General features: G+C 34.3%; 1 protein-coding gene across 3 annotated transcripts in view; it reads right to left on the bottom strand.

Annotated features, from left to right (window-relative positions):
* Positions 1–256: 256 nt before the first annotated feature.
* Positions 257–16691, bottom strand: part of LOC110104743 (UDP-glycosyltransferase TURAN) — a 40186-nt gene continuing 23751 nt past the window's right edge. For 2 of the 3 annotated variants that reach the window (XM_028693727.1, XM_020833982.2), the window contains exons 6-17: positions 12926–13080; positions 12750–12839; positions 12587–12653; positions 12446–12509; positions 12252–12357; positions 9235–9401; positions 9027–9137; positions 8882–8943; positions 8742–8794; positions 8563–8638; positions 8023–8151; positions 257–468 (exon numbers count right to left, since the gene is read on the bottom strand). In XM_028693727.1, coding sequence (XP_028549560.1) covers positions 448–468; positions 8023–8151; positions 8563–8638; positions 8742–8794; positions 8882–8943; positions 9027–9137; positions 9235–9401; positions 12252–12357; positions 12446–12509; positions 12587–12653; positions 12750–12839; positions 12926–13080 — 1101 coding nt within the window. In that variant the 3' untranslated portion in view covers positions 257–447. Of the gene's footprint in view, positions 469–8022; positions 8152–8562; positions 8639–8741; positions 8795–8881; positions 8944–9026; positions 9138–9234; positions 9402–12251; positions 12358–12445; positions 12510–12586; positions 12654–12749; positions 12840–12925; positions 13081–13493; positions 13679–16691 lie in introns of all 3 variants that reach the window. The other variant, XM_020833985.2, reaches the window with a different exon arrangement.

The raw sequence follows: 16691 nt of genomic DNA, 5'->3' as shown, positions 1-16691 counted from the left end.
ATAGGAGATTATTCAAGTCAAAATATTCTAATTTAAAATAAAAAAAAACAAATAAAATCTCAAATAATTAAATTTATTTTAAGATAATAAAACACATAAATTTTTTAATTGATCATATATTTCTCTCATCTTAAAATGATCAAATGAATAAAATTCATACAAACTAATTAAAAATATATCCTTACTCAAATTCTCTCCCATCATAAAGCAATTCAAATCCATGAAGAAATAAAAGCCTGAAATTGCATACAACTACTTAGGCAAAATAAATTATTGATTATTTAATTAATAATCAGAATAATACAATTTGTTCATCGTATTTATTCCACAATAATATTAATAAAGCTAATTGCTGTTTGTACTTGAAACAAAAGGTAAACAAACGGCCTCGTATTTCTTCAAGACTGTTTACATTTTTAGATAGAACAAACGCCGCCTGACTTCGCTTCAGCGTTCCTTTGAAATAACCTGTAAAAAGAAATAGAAAACTTCTCCCCATCAGACGGATCTTAAATCACATGCATAAATCAGGTACATGAATGCATTTTCATGGCGGAAAAGTTTGCTGTAGTTAAAGCTCAATGACACAACTCTCCTTGGCCTATTGGTTGAGAGCTTAAGCTTCCCACTAAGAGGTTCAAGGTTCGAGTCTATGTGTATGCGTTGTGTGTGAGTTTGCCTTAAATGGCCTAAATGTCCCAAAAAAAAAAGCTCAATGCAGTGAAATTCTAGCTGTCATTGGTTTAATTTAATTTGGCGGCCTAAAAATACTGAGATTTTCATGCTACACTTGGCTAGCAATTACTAGGGGTTTGAAAACTGCGGATGAACTGCACAAAAGAAACATTCTGATCCCTATAATCTGCAGTTTATGCCATAATTATGCTAAAAGCATTGCACGTCTTTGTTTTTGAATGTCCCTATTCATTTGCTATCCTCTCCGAACTAATTCCTGGCACTAAGGGTTTGCTTCTTAGACCCACTATTCATCAGTTATTTGAATGGATTGATGGTGAGCATACTACAAACCTGGAGGAAAAAACTTTTTATTTCTCATTTCTTGTTGTTGTGTTTACTATATTGAACTCCAGGAGGTTTGGGAATAAATCTAGCAGCAGCATCACTACTGCTTTATGCATTAAAAAAATAGTTTTTGAGAAAATTATCAAGGGGAGGAATTCTTCAAAATATATGGATATGTTATTGCTGGGTAGCTGGGAGCTGGGTGCCGGTTTTTTTTTTGGGACATTTAGGCCATTTAAGGCAAACTCACACACACAACGCATACACAGAGACTCGAACCTTAGACCTCTTAGTTGGAAGCCTTAGCTCTCAACCAATAGGCCAAAGAGAGTTGTGTGGGTGCCGGTTTCAGTGTCTGATTTTCTATGGTTGCTGTTTTTGATTTGCTGGTTCAGGGACTTTTTTTCTGCTGTCCCGTGCTAACTGGGCTTTATGTCATTTTGGGCACGGATTTGCTTATCTGCGAAGTTTCCGGTTAGGTTTTCCGGAGTTGATGTTGGTGCTATGGGCTGTTGACTACTGGATTTTCTGGAGGTTTTGTCATGCTTGTGACAACGATGAGGCTCCTACTTACATCCTTCATGCTACCCTCTGAAAGGTCTTCGGGCAACCGAGGGTCTTAGATTTATTGTGATGAGTACTTATTTTACCCTGAGTCCAGGCTTTTCTGGGCATTGGAGCTCTTGTTTTTTGATGTAATTCTGTTTTAATAGTGCTTTTTTTTTGTTCTTTTTGAGCTCTCCTCTTTTTTCGTTTGAGGCAGCTTTGGTATACCCAATGTAACATTTTTTTACTCTTTTATATACGGGCTAAGCCCAAATTTTCAAAAAAAAAAAAGTAACAAGATACTATATTTAGCGTACTAAGCTCATGAAGCAGCAAATGAGCAAGTTTTTTTTAAAGAAAATTTGAGTGCCAAAAGACAGCTTTGACAATAATTTTCAAAAGTTGGCAGCTAAGTATTCATTTGGGACAGCTTATAAACTGTTTTTAAAGCAGATTTTTAATACAATAATTTTTTGAACTAAAAAAATTTATACTATAAAGTTGACCGCACGTAGTGGGACAAAAGCTTGATGTTGTTGTTCTTGTTGTAGAAAGCTGGTTTAAAAAGAAAGATGTCCCAAACAAAACCTTAGTGAGATAATATTCATGAATGGATTAAGGTTTACAACAAAATCTGGTCGCAATGTTTGTAAGGGTAAGAGTGTGCCTTGCATTCTTATTAAGTGAAAAGGAATTATATATATATTATTTAGCACGAGACAAAATGAACTCTTAATGAGCTTGACTAAAAGAAAGTGATATAATAATGTGGGCTCCGAAAATTCGGCCCCGGCCTCCGCTCGCTCTTCTTATTCGACGAGGGAGTTTTAACGAACTAAGTTCCGAGGTAAATTTTGGAAGGCAGATGGGTTTGTAGATAAGACACTACCCAGAGATTTCGCCCTCATTTTGTGAGGACTTTATGATCTGAGTTCTGGTTTCCTATAGGCGAAAGCCCCTAGGTATGTTCTATTATACATTTTTTATTTTCTTTTAGCTTTGATCCGGAGGTCAACAAATAATACCATAACACATATAACCTCATCATCCAAAATAAGCTTACTCATAAGACAAACTGTCAAACAATCTCTTCAGCTAAGTTTCCATTCTAATTACAACTTTACAATGAGAAATCGAATATAGTGTATGTAAAACAAAATAGCACAGAACTATAAAATGAACATTAAAAATATGTTGCAAATGAACATTAAAATATGTTGCAACCATTAAATAAGCATTTTTTTAACAAAACGTTTAAAAAGAAATGAACATAAATGAGTCAATGAAATCCAATCATAAGACTTATACAATCGCATATTTTAATTTATGTATGTTTGAGAATAATAAGACTTATTCAATCACAATGAAGAAAAATAATTCATATAGCTGATCTCATGTAGTGGGATAAAGGCTTGATGTTGTTCCTATTGTTATTGTTGTTGTTGAGAATAAACTTAATTTTCTGAATATAACTCAGGGGAAAGGCCACAAATAGTACTAAGTCACCTAATCTACTCGCTTAATTTTTTATTTTACAACTTTGTCCAACCGGATGGTTGAAAAAAGTGTGAAGGAAACCCATGGATTGGCATCAAGTATCAACAACTGGTCCCAAATAGAATCAGCTCCTGGAATTTTGGTCTTTTAATACTTGGATGTGGATCCAGTTCTCAGCATTTGGAGGACAGATTCCTAGATCCGGGTAAAACCTAATTGAATCGAGTAAAAAAGATCCAATCCACAGTAAATAAAGCATTAATGATACTTCTTAAGAGCATGTGAACCTTATCATTGGATGCATGCATGATGGGCTCAATAGTTAAGATCTATGTTGCACCGATACGGATACAATGACACGATACGGATACGGGACACGTCAATTCCTAAAAATATAGGATACGGGTACAACGCGGATGTTGACCTTGATTTTGCCAATTCCCTGGGCCCAATGGATTAAGTTGACCAGGTCAACCTTTGACCTGGTCAACCTAACCCTTAATGGGTCAATTTTGACCCATTGGGTTCATTAAGGGCCCAAATCGAATTCAAATCCAAATCAATCTTCTAATGACCAAATAACTCTTCCCCCTTTGACCTATTTGACTGGGTTGACCAGGTTGACCATTGACTTGGTCAACCCAAGTCTTAAATAGGTCATAAAAATCTATTTAAGTGGATTTAAGGCATCTTTATTGCATTTAAAGCCCCATGGACGTTTTAAAATTCAAACCACGGTCAATTAAGCCTGGTTTCCCTCCAAATGATCTCTAGATTTGATCCCCACCGTCCATGATAGGGATAGGCCTCTTAAATACCAAAAATTTTGTCTAATTTAAGATCTTTTTCAAAATTCTCTGAATCTAAGCCTCCAAACCCTCTGAGATTTCGTGTGAGCACTCTTGGAGAGTTTCCCCATCTTCCCTGACTAGATCCCGGCATCCTAGGCTCGCCGGCGGCGAGAACTCCGGCGAAACCGAAGCCAAGAAGCTTTCGGGACTCCTACCGCTCGATCCAAGGAGATTCGGAGCTCGAGGTCAAGAGAAGAAACTCCTGCAGCTTTCACGAGTCCAACGAGCCCAAGAACGTGAAAATCCGACTGTTAGATCTCTCAAAAACTCTTAGAATAGATCACATAGCTTCGGGTTAAATAGCTTTTCGAAAAGCTGATTATTTGCTAAACAAACACTTCCCCATGAATGCTCTTCATGTATAGAGCCTACGTTTCAAATTTCATCGAGTTTCGTTGAGTATTTTGGGAGAACGAGGCAAAAAACCATTCTAGGATTTCGTCTCTTTCCTTTTGAACTGTACGAAATCGCAACCGTTGATCTTTAGATCAACCGCTGTGATCTCGTTGTTTTGTGTTTGGACCAAACAGCGGATCCTGCTATGTGCCTACGTGGATAAGTGGCACTGATTGCGACAATCATTGTCGCAATCATTGGAGGACGCCACGTGTCGCGCCGAGAGCTTTTCTGGATTTTCTTTTATTTTAAATACTTTTTTAACTGTTTTCATTCGAAAAATCATAATAAATTCATTTTTGATCCGTTTTCGACGCACAATACCTCATTTTGTTCGTATTTTTGTCCCCGATATTTTAAAATTAATTTTATTTAAAAATACCTTATATTTATTTAATTATTTAAGAAACAATAAAAATACTATTTTTAAAAAATATTATTTTTATTATTTTATTACTATTATATTATAATATTATTATTTTAATTATAATATTAATAATTATATTATATTAGATCATTTTTGTTACTTTTTAGTATTTTCATTATTATTATTATTATTATGACATTTACTAAAAAAATGTACTTTATAATAATTAAATATTATTTTAATCATTGTAATTAATAAAATATCATTAATAATTAAAATATTATTATAGTATATTATTTAAATTACTTTAAATTTCAGAAATATCAAATTATTTTTTTATTTTATTTTTAATGATTATTTGAAATATTATTATCTTAAATTATTTTAAATCCATTTATTGTATTTAAACTTCTAAAATTCATAACTTTCTTGTTTTAAATGGATTTTGACGTGCAACCCCTCGATCTTTTCAGAAAATTATAAACTTTATTTTAGAATTATTCTTAGATATTAATACTTACTGTCTGGACAGATTTCTATCTTAGATTGCTATTTTGAGTATTTTTCCAATTATTTAAATATTTATCATTATAATTATTTTCGAATTAAAATTATTTTCAAATCATTTTGAAGAATTCGTCAGGGTGGTCAGTGGATCCCTAATTTTCATAAGTGGATCCCCTGACCACCCTGACGAATCTTCAAAATGATTTGAAAATAATTTTAATTTGAAAAATAATTATAATGATAAATATTTAAAAAATAGAAAAAATATTCAAAATAGCAATCTAAGACAGAAATCTGTCCAGATACTAAGTAGTAATATCTAAGAATAATTCTAAAATAAAGTTTATAATTTTCTGAGAAGATCGAGGCGTTGCACGCCAAAATCCGATTTAAAATAAGAAAGTTATGAATTTTAGAAGTTTAAATACAATAAATGGATTTAAAAATAATTTAAGATAAATAATATTAAAAATAATCATTAAAAATAGAATAAAATAATAATTTGATATTTTCTGAAATTAAAAGTAATTTAAAATATATACTAGTAATAATATTAAAATTATTAATAATATTATAAATTATTAAATAATTAAGATAATATTTAATTATTAAAAAATATAATATTTTATATTAAATAAAATATAATAACAATCATAAAAATCATAATAAATACAAAAAATAATAACAAAAAAAAATGACTTAAACATAATTGGATTATTAATATTATAATTAAAATAATAATATTATAATATAATAGTAATAAAATAATTAAAATAATATTTTTTAAAAATAGTATTTTTATTGTTTCTTAAATAATTAAATAAATACAAGCTATTTTTAAATAAAATGAATTTTAAAATAACGGGGACGAAAATACGAACAAAAAGAGGTATTGTGCGTCGAAAACGGATCAAAAACGAATTTATTATGATTTTTCGAATGAAAACAGTTAAAAAAAGTATTTAAAATAAAAGAAAATTTCAGAAAAGCTCTCGGCGCGACACATGGCGTCCTCCAATGATTGTGACAATGATTGTTGCAATAAGTGCCACTTATCCATGTAGGCACACAGCAGGATCCGCTGTTTGGTCCAAACACAAAACAGCGAGATCATAGCCGTTGATCTAAAAATCAACGGTTGCGATTTCGTACAGTTCAAAAGGAAAGAGACGAAACCCTAGAATGGTTTTTTGCCTCGTTCTCCTAAAATACTCAACGAAACGCGATGAAATTTGAAACGTAGGCTCTATACATGAAGAACATTCATGGGGAAGTGTTTGTTTAGCAAATAATCAGCTTTTCGAAAAGCTATTTAACCCGAAGCTATGTGATCTATTCTAAGGGTTTTTGAGAGATCTAACAGTCGGATTTTCACGTTCTTGGGCTCGTTGGACTCGTGAAAGCTGCAGGAGTTTCTTCTCTTGACCTCGAGCTCCGAATCTCCTTGGATCGAGCGGTAGGAGTCCCGAAAGCTTCTTGGCTTCGGTTTCGCCGGAGTTCTCGCCGCCGGCGAGCCTAGGATGCCGGGATCTAGTCAGGGAAGATGGGGAAACTCTCCAAGAGTGCTCACACGAAATCTCAGAGGGTTTGGAGGCTTAGATTCAGAGAATTTTGAAAAAGATCTTAAATTAGACAAAATTTTTGGTATTTAAGAGGCCTATCCCTATCATGGACGGTGGGGATCAAATCTAGAGATCATTTGGAGGGAAACCAGGCTTAATTGACCGTGGTTTGAATTTTAAAACGTCCATGGGGCTTTAAATGTAATAAAGATGCCTTAAATTCACTTAAATAGGTGATTATGACCTATTTAAGACTTGGGTTGACCAAATCAATGGTCAACCTGATCAACCTGGTCAACCCAGTCAAATAGGTCAAAGGGGGGAGAGTTATTGGGCCATTAGAAGATTGATTTGGATTTGAATTCGATTTGAGCCCTTAATGGGCCCAATGGGTCAAAATTGACCCATTAAGGGTTGGGTTGACCAGGTCAAAGGTTGACTTGGTCAACTTAATCCATTGGGCCCAGGAAATTGGCAAAATCAAGGTCAACAGCGGACATGACATTATAATTTATAAATCATACATAAAAATTAAGAAATCAATCAAAGCATAATATTTGAAATTACAAAAAAAGTAACATCATTTGTAGCCTTGTAGCTTATAATATGAAAATAAAAGTAAGCATTAAGTGTCTAGTACAATAACAAAAGCATAAACATAAATTGTCTAGCACATGAAGTTTCAACTATTCAATAGAAGGAATGATATGATTAGCTTCTTCAGCGGTTTGTCTTTGAACTTCCATATCATCTTCAATAAATATCATAGCTTCTAATTTAGGCTTATCAAGAGAAAGATTAGCAATTTCTAATATTCTCATGTCATCAAGAGAGACTCAAATCCATCTCGAAAATGAGAGAACCTCACTAGCAGCTGCGAAAGTAAATACGACGGGTCTTTTTTTTCGGATTTTTTTTTTTGTTTTTCAACGGACACGCGTATTCCCCTTTTGAAATTAAATAGTATTTTAATTGGAAATGGCAAAGCCGTATCCGACACGTATCAGTGTCGTATCGGAGGCATATTTGTGCATCGATGTATCGAATACAGCATGCCTTCATAAATAGGTGTATCGGTGCAACATAGGTTAAGATAAAAGCAAATATATCATATACACCTATAAGGCTCAAAGTTTAGCCTAGTGGCCCTAGTCTGCCTTACATATATATACAAACATCAATCCAGAACCAAATCTAATCTATAGAAAATGCTGATTTTCAAGAGAATCACGTCTGCGTATTACCAAATCATCCAAGTGAACATTATACTTACCTCATGTATGACAGGAAATGCATATGTCTCCCATTCAGTAGACCAACTTGAAGAGGATCCAGTAGCCAAAGCCCCATCCTGCAATGCCTTCAAGGCATCACATTTATCTGGAAAACCTTCGAAAAGCATCTGTGTTGAATTCAGAAGAACACATTGAGTTTTAGATTATAAAGTTTAGTAAAGAGAACTCACCATTACAAACATAGACACGGTATTTAGCATTCCCTACAAATTCCATGTCTTGAAACAAAAATCACGAAACAAGTTATCAGGAAGCTTCATCTGGTTCTATATTTTAATGATGTTTGAGCCTATTTCATCTACTAATAAGAACAAATAGTGAAGCCATTTGTATAAAGTGAGAATGGTATTTCAATTTCCTTCCATAACTTCATTTCTTTCACTAAAATCAACTTGACTTTTTATTCTAAAGAAAGTTGGCTCCAGCATAAATAGTAATAAATGTCCACAATAATTATAAAGGATAAGCAATAAATTTGTATTATATATCTGATGCTAAAATGAAACCTATCAACTCACCATAAGTTGATTAGCAAGTTCAGATGATGATGAGAAGAGAAGGCCATTTTCCCCATCTTTAACGAGTTCTTTAATGCTTCAAATATCACATTGTTATGCATTAGCACCATAGCGAGCTTATTTAATAATGGAAGAAATATAGATTAATCCAAAGGAAGAAGTCAATTTGTAGAACATACCAAGAATAGGAAACCGCACAAACAGGTAGCCCACTTCCAAACATGTCAACAATCTGACAGAGAAACATTTTCGTCAACTTTGAAAATGGGAGGGAGAAAAGTTAACTGATTGCAATCTAATACTAACTACAATGATACACCTTCATGGGAAGATCCAAGCCCGATGAAGATTTGTGAAGGCTCACACCAAGATCTGCTGATCCTACATTTAAATATAACATAAGAGGATAATCTTAGTTGCATCTTACAGGTCTAGCTTCTAGAAGAGAAAATTTGATGCTATACCAAGTAACAACGGATATTCTTCTGCAGGAAGCCACATTGTTCGAAAGGCCACACGCCTTAGTTTTAATTTCTTCATCTTTTCCTCGTACTTCTTTTTATCTGGTCCTTTACCTTCAACATTTTAAGACGTTCATGGTGTAAATAACTATAATCATTGATCATAACGAATCATATATGATTGTCTGCACCAAAATATTAAATGCCATACCGGTGATGATAAGTAGCAATCTTGGATAGAAATACTTTTTTCCTTTGCTTAAATCGGTCCAGAGTTTCTCTTCATCAATTGAATCATCCTCATTTAAGGCAGCAGCAACACGCCTATCATACATGACTGCTGCTTCCAGAAGCACGTTAAAATCTTCATCTGAAGTCCTAAAGCACGCGAAGATGAAAATAAGATTGTCAACATAGGTTATGAAATCTTTGAAGAAAGCATATTATTAATTTTCAAGGGCTCTAATTAATTAGAAAGCTTCAAGAAAATAGAAAAAAAAAATTTCTCATAGAAAAAAAAAAGATTCCAGATCTAAAAATCCAGTTTAGAATCATGATAAAGTTCAAGAAAACAAGAATGAGACTACATGACAAATATTTTGATCAAGAAAAGTGCACTATTGAAAAAATGTGATAGAAAGTGAATGTAATTTTCACAAAAATCAACGGATGCAATATGAAAAATTAGGAAGAAGAATGCTAATTTTTTTTTTTTTTTTTATTGAAAGAATTATAAAGAGAAATGCAAGATACAATTGGATCTTCAATTGGAGAGGAAGATCCGGCTCTCCCAAATCCCTAGTCACCAGCTAGAGCCCAAATAATTTAAGAATAAACTAAATTCAACAAACTCCAAAACATAATACAAAAATCACCCTATTATTAGCCTTAAATAGGCTCCCATAATTCTCACCCAAATCAGCCCCGTTTACCTAAATAATTCCCTCTTAGATTTAAATTCAAACTAGACTTATTTCCCTAATTAATTACCTCACAATTGTAATTAAAACTCTCCTAGCCACTTAATTCCTTGATGAGGACATCAGAGATCTACGGCTACGATCATGCCTATTTATTTTGATCTATTTTATGTATTTAATTTGTTATTGTTCTTTTTCCCTTTCTACCCTCACTTGAGGGCTTTGTCTTATGTATGCCCTAGGGGCAATAATGTCTTTGTTATTTCCCTTCATGTATTTGACTATTTAAAGCCTCCCTCTTCTCCTTAGAGGAAGGGATGAATACTATGAAAATTTTCTTGCACTTATGTGTTTTGAGAGAGTTTGAGAGTTCTTGGAGAGAGCTTTGGAGAAATCCCTAGGGAGGGAAAACGGATCACCCACCAACCTTGGAGACGGTCGGGTTCGTGGTTTGTTTTATCGTTCTTTCCTTTCAATTTTTCTTCCTCCTAGCCGTCGGATCTCCTACCACCCCACCTTGCCACCTGCCAACGGCTTCCTCCACCACCACCTCAAGCCACCACCCTCCTTTCCCCACTACACCCGCCGGCCTTAACCCCTCCTTTTCCTTCAAACCTCCTCTAAGGAAAGGATTGAAGACTTGCCTAATTTAGAACATCTTAAATTTGGAAAGACTTCAATTTTCAAATTCAAATAAATTTGAATTTGAATTCTTTCCTAAAATAAGATTAATCTAATTTGGACACTTTCCAAATCTCTTGAAATCTGAATTTAATTGGAGATTCCCTTTAATTCTCTTCCCTTATTTAAATATCCTATGTTTGGAAAGAGATTTAAAGCCCAATCAATTTTCCCCCATGCATGGCCGGCCCCCCTTCTATCTAATTAATTCAATCAATTAATTAGATACTTGCCTATAATCCTCTTTCCTTAGTTAACATTCTAAGTTTGGAAAGAGATCTTAAATTTCCCCCATACATGGCCGGCCCACCACCTCTCTCCAATTCAATTAACCCCAATAATTACTCCTATTATTTCCCCATCCAATCCCAACCTAATTAGCAGCCCTCTCACAAGCCATCTCCCACGTCACTTCCTTTTTTCATAGAGATTTCTGCTGCTGTCCACGTATTCCAGCAAGTTTGACTTGCTGTCCTGCACCCCTGAAGGCCATAGACTGATGTCCATAACTCACAACATTTTATAGAAGCTATCCACATATTTCTCCTCCTCCTCCTTGACGATCTCATGCATCCATTAGGGGAGATCACTGGAATTCCCTCCTCCAGGTTGCTGTCCAGTTTCCTGGATTGGTTCCATAAGCTATCCCAGGGATAGGAGTTGTGATAACTGCTGTCCTGAGCCTACAGGTTGTTGTCTACAAATTCCCAGTTGCTGTCCAGTTTTTTCCCAAGTGTCAAACTGCTGTCCAGGATCTTCTCAAGACCACCTATCTGCTGTCAAGAAATTCCCGCAACAATTCGCTGCTGTCCAGCCCCTCTGGGAGCGACTGTTGCTGCCAGGAACTGTCCGGAATCGCTGTCCCAGGTTGGCTACTTGCTGTCCAAAGGTTCGAGCGTGGATTTGTTATTGTCCGAGCCATCAAGACGCCACCAACTGCTGTCCAAGTTTGCGAGAAGGTTGAATCTTAGCAAATGGTGAACTCTTTCCTTCTCTCTTACCTCCTTCGTTGATCCTCGCTTGTGGTTTTATTTGATTCATGCAAAATCTTGCCAAGCTCTGCTAAAAGCTTGGTATTTAGTAGGAATTGTTTGAGAGATCTTTCATAGCACCACTCTTATTGTTAGATTAGGGATTTCTTGTTGAAACTCATCTCATGTGCAACGTCAAGAGTAATTGATTATTATGGAGTTTTTACTTTTCACGAGTAACTTGGCCTAAGCTTGTGTTTACTGCTCTTTGGTTTTATTTCATTGTTTGAATCATCATAAAGCTTTAATTAATTAACTATTACTCAATAAGCGTGTAAAATCCTTATCAAAATCAAATTTTCATATATGTTCTGCATCATTCCTCATTTTTCCTAAATAATTTACTCTTAGATTTTGAATTCAAATTAGATCTCTAACCCTAAATAATTCCCTCCCATTGTAATTAAAATATTCCTAAACATTAAGAACCTTCCTAAACAGCTACCTCTTGATAAGGAAACTTCATAATTCCCTCCCAATCAAATCAACCAGTCCATCAAAATGATAAAGAAATAGTTTAATGTAATTCAGATAAATGCATTTTATAAAAGCATTTTTCGAGATGCATTAACAAATGTCACTGAACAAAGGCTTACCAGCTGGTACTGCTCACAATAAGTGCAGGCCTGCTTGACTTCAAGGAAACATTATCACCATACTGGGTACTAAAAAGAGTATCTGATGGATCGTTGCTTTTCTTTCCTACAAAATGTTAGAAACTAGCATTCACATTTATAACCTAAATAAATTTATCTGGCTATAAAACTGAGTTACTTGACTATCACAATACCAGTGCTAAAACAATCATGAAAGTTATCTGGGTCACATATACGCTTATCTAAGCTGCAAAACAACTAAGACATTTTGAATGTCAACTCATAAATCTTTGCGCAAGTACCAAAAATCTGCAAGGAAAGAAATTGCAATTCACCTTATGACTTTCCTTCAGGGCAGCAGGATGGAAAAATTGGGTAGGTTTGTCGTAGAGAACTGAAGCCCTAATATGAAGAAAAAACATATATATATATATAATAAACAATCCAAACACTTGTTATGCCTGTTCAGTGAACAAGGATTTGGTTTAAAACACTCACTTGACTCCCCAATTCTGCGCAAGCCATTGCTGCATGGACTCCGTAACGCATAAAGAGCTATTAGCTGTCCTCCCAAAATATTTCTCAAACCTAGAAGTCCATATGGCATTACATTTTAATAATAAAGTTAAGGGAGGGTATGTGAAAATATACAAGTCATTAAAGTCAGCAATTACCATTTGTAAAGTTTAACTATAATATGGCTACTACCATGTGACATCCCAAGTAAAGTATATCCAGTGTTGTGCCAATCTATCACAAACCCACACCGTCCAAGCCAAAGCCAACTAGACAATTTGACGGCAGCTAAAGTCGGAACAGATGGTGGATTCTGCAAACACAACAGCTTAAATAAAGGTGAACATCAAGCAAAACATATATAGCAAATTCCACATTGATTAACCTAAAAAATATTATAAAATCATAAGAAAAGTAAATTTATTATATTAACTAATACTGCACTAGTATAGACTAGCTACAAGAGGAGCACTAGATAGGAACATACAATCAGTTTAACAATTAATAGCAGGAATAATATCAATAATAGGGAGAATCATTTTGAATTTTCTAGTTCCCTGGAAGGGAAAACAGATAAGCTGCGGAACAAGAAGGTTAACAGCATAGGTTAAGAAGAAGATCATGGCAAAGCTACCAAAAGAGAAAATCCAATCGTTCCTAGGTTTCAATTGAAAAGCAGATAGAATGGGAAGATGAAGTAAAGGGCTAACTTGCAAGGTTACACACCTTTAGATGTATTTGCAGTGTAAACCAGTTAAGTTTCAAAGGCAACATTGACTTTTTCACTGCTATCTAATTTTTCAAATGGCTTCCCATATCGCTGCAGCCAATTATTGCAAGCTACAGTTCAACAGTTCTAGCTTTTCTCCTGACTTAGTTGCAGGCTTCTGATTTAGGCAGGGTGCCAGCTTCTGAAAAGGAAGAATCAAGAATGTCATGCCCTTTCAAGTCAATTTCCACTATGAACGTGAAGTTCATTTTAATTGTCACTGAACCAATTCTCGCGAGAGCTAAAATAAATAAAAGTAGTAATACACTAAAAATATTATTTAAAATTACGCAATACGAGACACCTGAACGCAATATATGTAAAAACCATCTTGAAGCAACCGCCTAGGGCGGTTTAGTAGAGTCACACACCTCAAAATTAAAGAGGCATGCGTGCCTCCTTAGAAGCTTGAGGTATCGCCTCAAGAAAAAAAAAAAAAAAATATATATATATATATATATATATATAAAGATTAATACCCTAATAACCTAAACCTACCTAAAATGCATGAATGCAAATGGAGGCCAAGCGAGATTAAGACCATCCAATTCATCATGTGAAGAAGATGCTGGTTTCCCTCTTCCACAAGTAATCTTCTTTCTCCATCAAAATTTTTTCCTTTAAGGATTAAAATTTGTAAACCTTAATTTCTTTAGTTTTACTTAATTTAATCTCTTTGAACAGCTTAGCTAGTTTTTTTATTTCTTTGAATGTTATCATATTTTCATATTTGAATTAAAATGTTCATTCTAGGATTTTGGACAGTGGTTAGAGGCAAGGAGAAATCTACTTCAAGTTATAGAAAGGACTTGGTGTGGAAAAATAAAGTTCAAGTTGACGTTGGAAGAACAGATAAAACATATATATCTCTAAAGTGCAACTATTATGTTAAGATAGTCAAAGGTGGTGTTAGAAAGATGAAGGACCACCTTTCTGTATCTCACAAAAAATGTGGCATGATGTGCCAAAGCACCGAAAATAGTAAAAGAGGAGATTCGATAATATACAGATAATATACAAATAAGTCAACGATGTCAAAGCATTTGACGCAACAATAATTCAATGATAGAATTGATGTCAGCTAATATTATGGGAGTAAGCATAGTTGTTGGGACTCATCATTATCTATCTCTGCCACAAATGTCTAGCAAGGTGGAAGAGGTCTCATAGAATATTACATGGTCAATTTGGATGATGATAGCCAAGGAGAGAGACCATAAGCATCGTAGAAGTATCTCGAGAGATTGTTAGGCAGGCATGCAGACGTGTCTATATAGATATTGGAAGATTTTTCTATGAGAATATTCTTCTATTTAATGTAAGAACATGTCCTTACTATAATATAATTCGTTCCATTGGAGCTTATGATCGAGGATTAAAACCCTTGTACACATATGATTTAAGAACTAAGGTTTTGAAGAAGTTGAGCAATACAAATAAAGCTATTGAAAAATTAAGAGGACTTGGAGCCATATTGGAGTGACTATCATTTCTTATGGATGGTTTGACATTAGGAATAGGAGTATGATTAACATATTGATAAATAATCCCTACAGAATAAATTTCTTGAAGTTTACAGAAGGATTTGATCAGGTGAAGGATGCAAAGTACATTTTTAAATTGCTAAATGAAGTGGTTGAGGAGCTTGGAGAGCACCTCAAAATACATCTTGTGATAGATAATCCAATGCTTGCAAGGCAGTCGGGGCCAAATTAAGGGAAAAGAGAAAAGGTCTATACTGAATACCTTGTATCACATATTATATAGATCTCATTCTTGAAATGCTAAGTGAGTTGCCATAACACATGAATACACTAAACAAAGTCAAGAAGAAGAGCAAATTCATATACAATCATTGTTCCATTTTAGCATATATAAGGAGGTTTTCAAAGAAAGAACTCCCATGGCCTATAGCAACCATATTTTCTATAGCTTACCTTACACTACTAAGCCTATTGGAGGCTAAGCAACCTTTGGAGGCTATATTTACTTGTATTCAGTGGATACAATTTGCAAAAACTAGGAAAGCTAAGCGAAATGAAAATAGAAAATTTTTTTCTGAATGAAACATTCTGGTTAATATGCAATAACAACTAGGCTGTTGTTCAAGCATTGAGGATGGTTGATGCATAGAAGAAGACTGCTATAGGTTTTATATATAATACAATGGATAAAATAAATGAGTTGATTGCCCATAATTTAGGAGGAGATAAGACAAGTTATATAAAAATATGGGATCATGATAAGTGGGAGCTACAACACCATTACCATTTGCATGCTGCAGGCTATTAACCTAATCCTCGGTTACAATGTATGAATAATAAGTCAACAAATCCTCAGATAAAATTAAGTTTGTATCATTGCATAGATAAACTTATTGCTAACTCATCTGAAAGGGCAAGCATTGATATGCAACTTGTACATTTTAGGAATTAGGAAAGTTTCTTTGGACTTTAACAAACAAAAGATACAGTTGCAAGACATTCTCCATATAATTATTTTATTTCTAATATCTTGAGTGAAATAAGATTGTACCCTCCATATTTTAAACTTATCAATTCATATGATACCTATTTTTTCCAACTTTAATTGAGCAATGGATCCAGTTTGGTGTTTACACTCTTAAGCTATAGTGTTTTACTGTTAAAATTTTTGAACTTGCATGCTCGACATCCAGATGTGAAGTCAATTAGAGCACATAAAATCAAATTCACACCCAAAAAAAAATTATCTGAAGACCTTAAAAGATAAACTCCTTGTTACATATCATGTACAATAAGAAATTGAAGGATAAAGGCATGAAGAATGATGATGATCCCCTTCTATGTGATAACATGCCATTGAACGACGAATTGTTTTTGGATCATTATTTTGAGATTGCATCTCCTGATTTACAATAATAAGAAATGAACATTGATTTTTTTTTATGGTGATAGAAATAAAGTATGTCCATCTAACACAAGCCAACAACAAAAAAAGAACAAAAAGTAAAAGGTATATGTTAGACAAGTCCATCCGGTCCATACTGGACCGGCTGAACAAAACGGAGGCGGAACTCTTCCGCATCCTGCAGATGCCATGTGAGCCGCCAAAGCAAACAAAGCATTTTAGGAAGGATTTTTTAGGGATTTGGGAGGGAAATTTGAATGTAGAGA

The sequence above is a fragment of the Dendrobium catenatum genome, unplaced genomic scaffold, assembly GCF_001605985.2.
Source record: "Dendrobium catenatum unplaced genomic scaffold, ASM160598v2 fragScaff_scaffold_343, whole genome shotgun sequence".
Classification (NCBI taxonomy): Eukaryota; Viridiplantae; Streptophyta; class Magnoliopsida; order Asparagales; family Orchidaceae; genus Dendrobium; species Dendrobium catenatum.
This window is presented reverse-complemented; position numbering and strand designations above follow the sequence as displayed.